This window comes from Hyperolius riggenbachi, chromosome 5 (genome assembly GCF_040937935.1).
Source record: "Hyperolius riggenbachi isolate aHypRig1 chromosome 5, aHypRig1.pri, whole genome shotgun sequence".
Lineage (NCBI taxonomy): Eukaryota > Metazoa > Chordata > Amphibia > Anura > Hyperoliidae > Hyperolius > Hyperolius riggenbachi.
Window position 1 is genome coordinate 358,801,947 of NC_090650.1, and position 12,044 is coordinate 358,813,990.

A 12,044-nucleotide genomic window follows, 5' to 3' on the forward strand; every position below is an offset into this window, starting at 1 on the left:
TGAAGCTCATACAATAGTTTACACAACTAATCTATACAGGTAGTCCTTTGCATGAAATTCTGTGTAAGCCAAAATAGCACAATAGGATCATCACTAGGCCAGGAGGAGGCACAAAGAGGGACTGAAGGAGTCGCAAAGGGGGCTAGGAGGGCAGAGGTGGTACAGAGGGGAAGCTGAGGGAAAAGGGGAACAGAGGTGACAGTGGAAGGGGAGAGGTGGCATAGAGGGAGACACTGAAGCCACAGGGGAACAGAGGTGACACTGGAGGCACAGAGGAGGTACAGGGGACAGAGATGATACAGTCTTCCAACTTAAGAACGGATTCAGTTTAAGAACGAATCTTCAGTCCCTAACTCCTTTGTTAATCAGGGACTACCTGTATGTTTAATTTTAGAATTTGCCTTATTTGGTTTTCAGCTTTGCTGGGTTTTACACAACCATGGCGCTTACCTGATCGTTTGGGCCGTAGCCTGACTCCTCTTTCTCAGTTTTGACAACTGATAATTTGTTGCAGCTGGAAGCCTCCATTTTGTTATCCAGGCGCTCCAGTTTGGGTGTGAGGTCGCCCATATTATCTTTACTATCGTCCTTATCTAGCAAGTAACGAAGTAGTGCATTTTCTTTCTTCTTGGGGCTGACCGGTTCCTGCTTGATAGTGATGTCGGAGCCCGGGCCTGTGCTATTGGACTCCTGATTAAGCTCTTTCCCAGTAGCTTCCGCTGTGAGCTTGGCCAGGTCAACAGGTGAACTACTGTCCTGAAGTAGTCTGTGCAAAATTTTATGCTTCTCTTTCAGTGAGGTTGTCTGTGCTGAAGCAGACGTACTATTGGATGTAAAATGTCCCATGGAGTCTTTGCTGTTTGTATCTCCCATAGCAGACAGTGGAGAAGGCTCCATCAGTTCTGGTTTTGTGGTGAGCAACTGCAATAGTTTTGTCTGATTTTTATTATCCAGCAATCTATTTTGACCTTCCATTTTGTCCCCAGCAGAAGCCATGTTTTCGTTACAATCCTTCTGCTCTGATGAGCGACACACAGTCTCTGTCTGTCCAGTTGCACCCTCAGGTTGCTCCCCATATAGTCCAAAAGAGTCTTTAGAGTCCATGCTGCCCATCTTTCTGAGCTGAGGGGGGTTCATGTTGCTGGGTGAATTTTGCAAATTACCCCCTTTCATGTCAGGTGATGGCAGGGGTGGAGCCAGAGGACCCTCACTAAGAGCCTGAAGTGCATGTAGGGAGCTGTTGGTATAACTATGGCTATTTCCTGTGCTACTACAAACTGGAGAATGCAAACTTCCTGCAGGGGAAAACTGACTGGGTGCAACACGGGGGCTCCCTGCCACTCCTGGGCTCGCACGGTGCCGCGGGGAAAGCATGGAGTTGGGCTGACCCTGACCCATGCCAGGACTTCCCTGTGATGGGCTATTCATTTTGAGTGCATAGTTATTACCCTGAGGAGTGGTAGCTTGCATGCTGGAGACATGGTTCATTCCCCCAGAACCACTATACCTGCCGGCTGGCAAGCCCATTTGTTCCTTTGGGCCATTCATGGCATAATTCATATTGCTACTTATGGTCATATCCTGACCAGGATTTCCGCTGCACATTGTCTGATGAGCTGGGCTGCTGGAGACTGGGTTCATCTGCTTCCCCATGCTTTGTCCAGCCATGTCCTGATTCATTCCACACAGATTCTGTTCTCTGGGAGAGAAAACAAAGTACAATGTTACATCATTACACAGTAACTAAAGCACATAATATTACCTCAAAGAACGCAGAGATGTTGAAGCAGGGCTGTGTGAATCCCAACACTGGCTGAACAGAGCTACAAACTCCTTGGCAGATAGGGATGGTCAATGAGATGCAAATCATTGTTGCAGAACTATGCAAATTTTCTGTTCAAAAAACGTATGCAGTTTGAAAATGGACCAATCAAATCCAAAGTGTAATTTGATTGGTCCGTTTTCAAGCTGTATATATTTGCATAACATTAGCCCACTGCTACATCACTTTTGATTTGCATCTCATTAACTTTACCTGGTGGTAGATGCAATTCACATGCATTTTCTTCAACCACACATTGGCTTATTGTCAAAGGACAAACAACCCGGTTAAGACCAGTTCTGGTTTTAAAAACTTTGGGATAAGCATATTTGTTCATTGCATAAGTAGGTTCTGCTACCTAGGGGTGCCCTCTTTAGCTGGCCATATGGATATAAATATTTGGTCTGAGCTGAAAAATTGTGCTAATGTTCTGCAGGAGTCTCTGACTATCACAATATACACAGATTCTCATGGTTGACTTATTTGTTTTTAATAACTCCTGGCCCAGGAAGAGAAACCTGACTCTCCTCATCATGCAAATACTAGTACTGCAGCAGGGCTGATACACTGGATCCCAGCATCCTGCTTGTTTACCTTGACAATTACTGATCCTGGAAACAAAGTGTGAGCAGAGAACAAACAAAACAGTCCTTTCATGTTTGCCACTTGCAGTGAAAACAGGTTTATGCCTTGTACATATCAAGCAATTTTCTGTCAGGTCAATGGAAATTTCCCATCATTCAGTAATTTCCAGCATGTCCAACCTGCTTCTGATTGAGAGATTGTTTTTGAGATCAGTACTGCACAAAATTGATCCCTTTCTGGATTGGAAGCAGATTGAACATACTGGAAATTAGTGTGTACCCAACCACACGACAATTTCCTGTCTGATTGCCGGGTAATCTGACAGGAAGTTGCATCGTGTGTACGTGTCCAAACTGCTTCCGATCGATAACAGGATTCATTTTCTCATGAGAACTTTGAAAATTGTTTCCAATTATCAGACGGGAGCAGACTGGAAATAATCATCTGATTCCCGTAGATCGGACGGGAAATAGCATTGTGTGTACCTAGCATTAGGTTACACAAGTTGGCCAAATTTAACTACTATTTTATCCGATGAGTTCTTTTGGGGGTCCCATAGGTTGATGAAAGCCAAGATGACAGATAATTCCTGCGATACAACCTCATTTTTAGACACATTCATGAAAAAGAACCTTGAAGATTTGTGGAAGCTTCTCGTAGAGTTTTTAGAATACATTAGGAGGAGGAAAGAAAACATTTGGAAACTTGTCAATTTTTCCTGAACTTATTGAAGTGTAGATCAAGTAACTAAAAAGGCCCACACAATTCTGTGTGTGGCGAGGCTGAAATCATATAGCCCATTGTGAAATGTAACGGTTTTCATTAGATCTTGTGATCACGTTCTGTAAACTGCTGTACATGAATCCTGTGTTGTGATCGAATACCCTTACTACCAACGTTTCAGAATTTCAGAGTGAACAGGTCAATGGAATGCATGATATCCAAATCCCACGTCTGTCTGCAAATGGATGCATGTAATGAGCATTTGAGAGGAACAGTTTACTTTTATGCCCTCTGATACACCCAGCAACAACTACGCAGATGGACAACAATCCGGGGGAGGGAATTGCACCACTTTGAGTTTTTGTTTTCTTTCAACTTTTACACTAAAATCCTCCTTTTTAAGAACATTAATAGTTTTCATTCCCATCTTTGTAACAGGTCACTATATACATACATTTTTCATGTACTAAGGATTAATAAAGGAATATGAAGGAGAGACAGGGTTGCCTCTAAAAAGGAAGAGGATTATGGTGACTGCCATATTTATTTCCTTTAAAACAATACCAGTTTCCTGCTACCCTGCCAATCTCGGCTGCAATAGTGTCTGAATCACACACCTGAAACAGGCATGCAGCGAATCTAGTCAGACTCCAGTCAGAGCACCTGATCTGCATGCTTGATCAGGGTCTAAAGCTAAAAACACTTGAGGAAAAAGATCAGGAAAGCTAAACAATTTTCATATTTTAAAATGGAATAAATATGGCAGCCTCCATGTCACGCTCACTTCAGGTGTCAACTAAAGTCTGATAACACTCCTATAAGTTGGTCACAGTTCACAAAAACTGATGCTTTGGGGTACAAAAAAAACAACAGATATTTTAGATTTAACAGGCAAATATGCTCTATTCACCATGTGCATAGGGGAGGGGAGGAGATACAACCTGAAACCTGGATTCAGACTTACGTGAGGCACACAATCTGGGTATAGCTGAGGTGTGATTACTGAAGTGCTCAGCATCCAAGGGTGATAGGTATTTAGCACAAACCAGGTTGAGTTCACTGTAAATGGGGTGTTTCTTAGCATGTTCCCTTTTGACATATAATCTTGGAAACCGCACTTTAAAGAAGTAGTGTTCATGCCAAACAATGAAACATGCATTTTGGGTCTTGTGGTAATATGGGGTCTGGGATATGAAGTGTTCTGGGTTACTATAGCAACCCAACCTTTTTCCTTTTATTTTCAAACAGCCACTGAAGAAATGTCAAGTGGAAGCTAACTGGTTGCAACACACACGAAGACTCTCGCTTCTCATGTTATTTAGTAACCCTTTGTAACACGAAACAGCTACGTACCAACGCCCCCTTGCATGTCTGAGATCAGTGCTCACACCCCCTATAGATAATGGCCAGTAGACCTGAAAAATTCATATATAATTTCCAAACTGTTCTTTATTGTTAAAATAGCTCAACAACTTAGTTAGCTTTATGAAGTTTTATTCATATCTCCCTGCCCATGGGGTTGTACTTTTCATTGGTTAAAGGATACTCTGTAAGCCCAGATTCAAACTGGCATTAGGTCCTGTACACACTGGCTGCGTTGCGCTGAGATTTTAGAATCACATGTGGACACTGTCTGGCACAACGGGTAGGGGGGGTGGGTTTGGGTCGGGTGCTGTGGCATAGCTAGCACAGTTGTCCCAGTATAGCTAGTATAGTGCCCCAATATGGATAATATATAGTGCCCAAGTATACACTCCCCCTCTGCAGCCACCGCTGGCGTTACCTTAGCTGGTGGCCGCTTCCTCTTATATTCGCATCTCCTGCGTGTTATTTTCCTTCACAGCAGCGCGCCCCACAGCTGCTGCGATGAGGAAGAAGAGTAGTTTCCCTGGTAACGGTGATACACATTGCCGCTACAGGATTCCACTCTCCTGCTTCTGCCTCATCACAGCAGCTGTGGGGCTCGCTGCTGTGAAGGTAAATAACACGCAGGAGATGAGAATATAAGAGAGGAAGCGACCGCTAGCTAAGCTAACAGCAGGGGCGGGGGGATTGGGTGCAAGAGGCCAGACCCGCAGACCACCAGCAAACAGCCCACGGACCGGCAGTGGGCTGTGGACCCCTGTTAAACAATGCCAGTTGCCTGGCAGTCCTGCTCATCTCCTGGCATAAGTAGTGCCTGAGTCAAAACTCTGAAACAAGCATGCAGCTAATCCAGTAAAACTTGAGTCAACTATGTCAGCGTACCTGATCTGTTGCATGCTTGTTCAGGGTCTATGGCTAAAAGTATTAGAGGCAGAGAATCAGCAGGACTGCCAGGCAGCTGGTATTGTAATAAAGCAGCCTCCATATTACTCACTTCAGTCGTCCTTTAAATTGAACAAATCACAAATACTGCTTGCTGAGTGGGTTTGTTCCGTCTCTGTGCTACTAACTACTCATTCAGGAAGAGGCGATACCTGTCCTGCTTATGCTGAAACCTAATGCAATACAGAGTCCAGATTCCAAACTAGAAATATAATGCAACGTGCACTTACAAACAACTTTTTGGAAATTAACAGCTTGTTATAAACCGAAATGGAATTTTTAACAGCATTGCACTGCAAAAATATGTGTACAGTATGGATACAGGTTTCTAGCAATTTTTTAGCAAGTGTGAAGTTTCCCTTTAAGAATGTGTCATCAGCACAGAAGCCAGGACTAGAGGGAAAGCAGAATGCAAGCTTGTTTCACTACAGCATCCAGAGCCAGGTACAGAGGGGTTTGCAACAGAGCAGACAAAATGAAAGCACGCTTTTCAGCATGTGTGTCTGGTATACACCAGCTAAGTAACATGCTGAGGCAGGTCTCCTCCTAATGAAAATCTCAGCAAGATACTTGGTAGAATCTGTGTCTTGGGAAAACAGCTGGCTTGCTAAGTAGGAAGTAGAATGTATGTCTGGAGAACATGGCATCAGTGTGAGACTGACAATGATCCGCACCGACAGGCCACAAGCAGATTACAATACACTATGGAATGTACACATTTATGCATTCAATCAGTGCTAATAATCTACCGCAGCATAATTCTGAGACAAAAGATTTCAGTGCAGAAGAGTTTGAAAGGTCAGCTGGACTTCTGCCCAGAGATCCAAGCAATGAAGCGATTCCAGACACCTCTGGTTTCTGCACTTGGGCACCCGCCGCCCCCTCTTGTGTTTTTATCGCGTGTAATCAGGAAGCTCACAGGTTGGAAAGGTGGGTGGGCGACACACTGGACAGCCTAGTGCACCATGTGACTGATAAGACAGGGGTGGGACTTATGCCCCGCTGACAGCTGTCACTCAAACATTTTACTTGCTAAGATCCTAAGAGAAAAACCCAGAGAACAATAACAGCTGCGTCAGTCACCCAGCCTGTGGGGCTGATTTATTAAGACAGGTGCACAAAAAAAAACAAACAGAGCAAAAATAGAATGGTGTTTCAGGGTTACCAATAAGGGGTTAGCTGTTAAATAAAACAAGGTTTCTGAACACAGAACAACAGCTCCACCACTTTCCTTTACACCACGTAAAAAAAAAAAATTTATGTGCAAAACGTCAATGATGGAAACTAGTGACATTTTCGAGGACAAACACAGAAAATCAAGAAGTGTCCGCAAACTGGGGAAAAAATTACTGACAAGGCACTCACTGTCACCATTACACCAGCATAAGTGAAAGGAATATGGAGGCTACCATATTTATTTCCTTTTAAACAATGCCAGTTGCCTGGCAGTCGTCCTGATCCTCTGCCTCTAATACTTTTAGTCATAGACCCTGAACAAGCATATGCAAATGTGTCTTACTTAATATAGTCAGACTTCAGTTGGACTGGTACTGTTATAAAGGAAATAAATATGGCCGCCTTGGTTCAGGTGTCCTTTAACATGGCTAACCGCTTTTTATTGTCTCTTAAATGGAAATTATAAATGCAGTTTGAGCAATTAATAAGCTATGGATATGCCATGGGCTCTATAAAACTGTATGCTTTTTTGTGGAGGATATTCTCATGTGCTCCGAATTTCTCCTACATCCCCAAAATATACTGATAAATAGTGTTGGTGTTAGAATTCGCTATAGCAAGTTCACAACACCAGGATACTCCCAACTACCACTGTTCAGCAAGTGGACAGGGTCAGGAGTAGTACACTGACTTGCAACATTATCGATAAGTAAATTGGTTCCCCAAACTTCCGATATACTGTCAACAATACTAAGTAATGAACATAACTGGTGCAATGACATTACCTCTGAAGCATATGGATGGATATCACAAGCTGAGGTTCATTTGTATTCGGTGATCGGATGAGCTTGCTCTTTGATTGGGCTGCAACAATCGTGCCGTCAGACAATGAAAACCGGTATATGGGACTCAGTGCGAGCCCTAGCCTGAGAACTGAGAAAGAAGAGACACACACCAACCATCAGAACAGCTACATATCACAGCCCACCTTACCAATCTCACCAACAAATGGATATATCAGAGTTTCAGTTATTCTGAAGGGGACAGTGGGAGGTATTAGGCTTCAGTGGATGGAGGAAGGGTAGAGCTAGGCACAGAGGAAGGTTGACACCTAGTGTTGGGCATATGGGAAGGGTGAAGGCTAGAGACAGGCTGGACATCTAGTGTTGGGCATATGGGTGGTGTATAAGCTAGTGTCAGGCTTTGGAAAGGAGGAAGGTTAGTGTTAAAGGATACCCAAACTGACATGTGAAATGATGAGATAGACATGTGTATGTACAGTGCCTAGCGCACAAATAACTATGCTGTGTTCCTTTTTTTCTTTCTCTGTCTGAAAGAGTTAAATATCAGGTATGTAAGTGGCTGACTCAGTCCTGACTCAGGCAGGAAGTGACTATAGTGTGACCCTCACTGATAAGAAATTCCCAGTTTTACCTCTTTCTTGCTCTCTAGAAGCCATTTTCTGCTAGGAAAGTTATTTATAGTTGTAATTTCTTATCAGTAAGGGTCACACTGTAGTCACTTCCTGTCTGAGTCAGGACTGAGTCAGCCACTTACATACCTGTTATTTAACTCTTTCAGGCAGCAAAAGAAAAAAAGGAACACAGCATAGTTATTTGTGTGCTAGGCAATGTACATACACATGTCTATCTCAAATCACATGTCAGTTCTGGTATCCTTTAAGCTTCAGTAGTTGGAGGAAGGGAAGAGTTAGGCACATGGGAATAGTGAAGTTTAGTGTCAGGCTTAGGGAAGGAGGTGGGTTAGTGTTAGGCTTCAGTAGTTGGAGGAGGGGTAGAGTTAGGCATATGGGAAGGATGACACCTGATGTTGGGCACGTGGGAAGCGTGTCAGGCTTAGGGAAGGAGGAGGTCAGTGTTAGGTTGCTGGAAAGATCAATATTATGGTGGGGGGGGGGGGGGGGGGTTTATCAGATTAGTTCAACAAAAAGAGTGGGTGCTACATTATTATGCAATGTCGCACACTATCTACTAGCTGCTTGAAATGCAGTAAAATGAGCACAATTTCTACAGCAGAGGTGGATGCAGACATAAGCTACTGCATGTTCAGCAATGAAATAGAAAACTCCAGCCAAAATGTGTTTGTTTTGAGCACAGTGGAGAAAGATTACAATACTTCAATTTTATTCGCTTTTTGAGATGGTCAACAAGACGCAAATAATTCTGAGTTGATGCAGAAATCTGCAAATTGTGTATGCAAATTCACGCAGCTTGAAAATGGACCAATCGAACCCATCAAGGAAGGCATCAATTGGTCCATTTTCAAGCTACATAAATTAGCTTAAAAAAAGTCCTTCATCAACTCAACTCAAGCATCTCATTGACCACCCCTACGACCTTCAATATCCAGAGAATTATTTTCCCCTCTGTTCCAGTTTCTTGGGGATAGAGGGGAGAAGATTCGCCTTAATGAAAAAGTAAACCATACTGAAAAACCTCATATTTCCCCCAGGTCACTAAAATAAAGTGATTTCAATGCAGATCTTGCCTCACTTCCTGTTTGGAGTGACCCAGTTGGAAGTTAGACAGCAGAACAAATGTGACAGGGGTATTTACGCTTTCTCACTCTCTCCATCAAGGATTCCTTCTATGCCCTAGAAATTTTCTAAATCCAGTGATGCAGCCTAGGAAATGCATTTATTCCATCAGAATAAGCCATTCTAGGCCCTGAGCAGTTAGAAAGCAGATGCCAGTCTTGTATAGAGCAGGGATACCTTCTTGATGATGCCTTTTGCTGAGTGACATCTCGCCATCATGCTGAGCATGGAACCTCTGAATACAACGCCTCACCAAATCCTCCCAACCAGGTCTCATCAGCGCCCTCATAGTGCTCGTGTCCAGAGAGGTGATTTTACCTGGAATAAATACCACATGAATGAAGAATGTGCACAGCTGATATACACCTATGTGAGGAGGAGATAATAGCAGTGGTGAAGGATTGCTACCTTGCAAGTCCTGACGAGTTGAGAACGTCTCTGAAGATGGGACTGGAGGCCTCTCTTTCATCGGGACTCTTCTGGCTACACAAATCAAGCATGACTGAAAATCTTTGGGAAAAGAACAGACAGAAATACTCTTAAATAAAATGCAGCTAAAACACCACAGAAATGAAAGTATACATATCTCTTCTGTCAGTGCTATGAGCATTAATTACACCAATATACTATTACAGAAATAGATTTGCCTGCTATATATCTGCAATGAAGACAAACATCCCCTGATGTGGTTGCTGCCATACCAAGTCCTCTACATGCAAGTGTTCAGCTAATCAGAGCACAGCATGAGCATGTGTAGGGTTGCCAGGTCGGCTGATGGAGAAAACCGGACAAAGGGTGGAGTTAGGGGCGGAGTCAGAAGCGCACTTTTATGTAGAGTGGGGCTAAGCAATGGGCTTTTAAAAAAATGTTTTTTACAGTATTTATATCGCACTGACATCTTCTGCAGCACATTACAGAGTACATAGCCATGTCACTAACTGTCCTCACCAGTACATGCACATAAGAGACCACTTTTCACCAGTAAATGCACATAATAAGAGACCGCTTTTCACCAGTAAATGCACATAATAAGAGACAGAGCAGAAAACTATTACAAAACTGGAAAACTATGCAAATAATGCAATGCATTTATGGCGTTTTTGCACAGTGAAGTGGTCGATTTCTTGCGGGAAGTTTTAAAATTTATTTTTTTTTCCCACCAAAATTTTTTATTGAGAACAATAAAGTGGACATACATAGGCATAAAGTTAAAATATAAATCTGCGCATACATGTATGTACACATTTTGAGCAAATATAACAGTATAACAGTATAAATTGCGTTGTACAATAGTATGAATTCAAGTGTAAAGTATAGTAAGCAGCGGGCTCAGGCGAGATTGAATGAGATTGAAAGTCACGCCTGGACTATACGGAGGGGAGATAGAGCGGAGCCAATGCACACTGTGGGCTGGTGCACACCAAAAACAGCTAGCAGATCCGCAAAATGCTAGCAGATTTTGAAACGCTTTTTCTTCTTTTTCTGTAGCGTTTCAGCTAGCGTTTTGCGGTTTTGTGTAGCGGTTTTGGTGTAGTAGATTTCCTGTATTGTTACAGTAAAGCTGTTACTGAACAGCTACTGTAACAAAAAACGCCTGGCAAACCGCTCTGAAGTGCCGTTTTTCAGAGCGGTTTGCGTTTTTCCTATACTTAACATTGAGGCAGAAACGCATCCGCAATCCAAAATCTGCTGCAGCCCGGGAGTATGCGTTTCTGCAAAACGCCTCCCGCTCTGGTGTGCACCAGCCCATTGAAATACATTACCCTAGCGGATCCGCACCCGCAGGAGGATCGCAAACCGCAGCGGAAACGCTCTGGTGTGCACTAGGCCAAAGAGCGGAAATACAACCAGAGAATTATGGGTCACTCACTCACCATATCTCCAGACTCCTGACCTTACCTTGCTTCCTTCGCAGATGCAGAATCGCATTGCAAATGACGTGAGTGACGCACGTCATGCGTGCGTTGGCAACGCAGCGTTGGCGTTGCCGTAGCAACGTCGGGAAGCGCGGGCTCGGGGGCGGTACTTAAGCTGGCGTAACTTACGCCGCGTAAGCTGGCTGGCTGTGCCTTTGACTGACAGCCAGGCAGCGAATCAGCGGTCGCGCAGTGCTGGCGGACGGGTGGCGGCAAGTGGCAAAAGGCATAAAACCGGACATCTTAATTGTCCGGTTTAACATGCCTTTTTGGACATGACACAGCGGCCAAAAACCGGACTGTCCGGTCTAAAACTGGACACCAGGCAACGCTAAGCATGTGGCGGGTGTGTCACCTTGTTGGCAAATCAAAATCAGCAGGAAGTGCATCTGATTGGAGTAAGAAAACGGACCAAACATGTTTACTAGTAGATAACTAGTAAACATGTTGTGCAGTTTTCTTACAGTTTAAATAAAGGCTTGTATTCTCGGAGAACATTGAGCCTAACTTAACTTCTTCAAAAGTCTACTGTCTGAGAATTGAGTCACCCAGTTCCAGATCTGTCTCCATCAAGTGGAAGGTAGAGCGGACTTCACTTCAAACTTTATCTTGGAACATTTCAAAGCCGCATAATATTTGCATGAAAGATAGAAATCTAAGCATCTCAATGACTGTTACTACTAGTCACTATGCTGGAAAAAGTTGCCATAGATTTGTGAATCACAGGATTTGGAATTTCAAGATCTTGCTGCCTGAACAGGACGACTAATTGTGCGTGGGGGCCCTGCAACTGGATTAATGTAGAGCTCAAAGAAAGAACACCTTTAAACAAGGTTTTTTTTTTTTTTTTATTCTGTGTTTAATGCAATGTTGAGAATCTAGCATTTTGAGTTTTGGGTTTAGTGTGACTTTATTTGAAACATGACCGGACTTTACAGGTTGAGCCAAACAACGAATG

General features: G+C 43.4%; 1 protein-coding gene across 4 annotated transcripts in view; it reads right to left on the minus strand.

Annotated features, from left to right (window-relative positions):
• The window catches only part of NCOA2 (nuclear receptor coactivator 2), a 372,516-nt gene that overhangs the window by 64,121 nt on the left and 296,351 nt on the right, over positions 1 to 12,044 (minus strand). For all 4 annotated transcript variants that reach the window (XM_068237481.1, XM_068237482.1, XM_068237480.1 and 1 more), the window contains 4 exons: positions 9,579 to 9,680; positions 9,348 to 9,488; positions 7,399 to 7,546; positions 451 to 1,699 (listed from right to left, as the gene is read on the minus strand). In XM_068237481.1, coding sequence (XP_068093582.1) covers positions 451 to 1,699; positions 7,399 to 7,546; positions 9,348 to 9,488; positions 9,579 to 9,680 — 1,640 coding nt within the window. The remainder of the gene's footprint in view (positions 1 to 450; positions 1,700 to 7,398; positions 7,547 to 9,347; positions 9,489 to 9,578; positions 9,681 to 12,044) is intronic.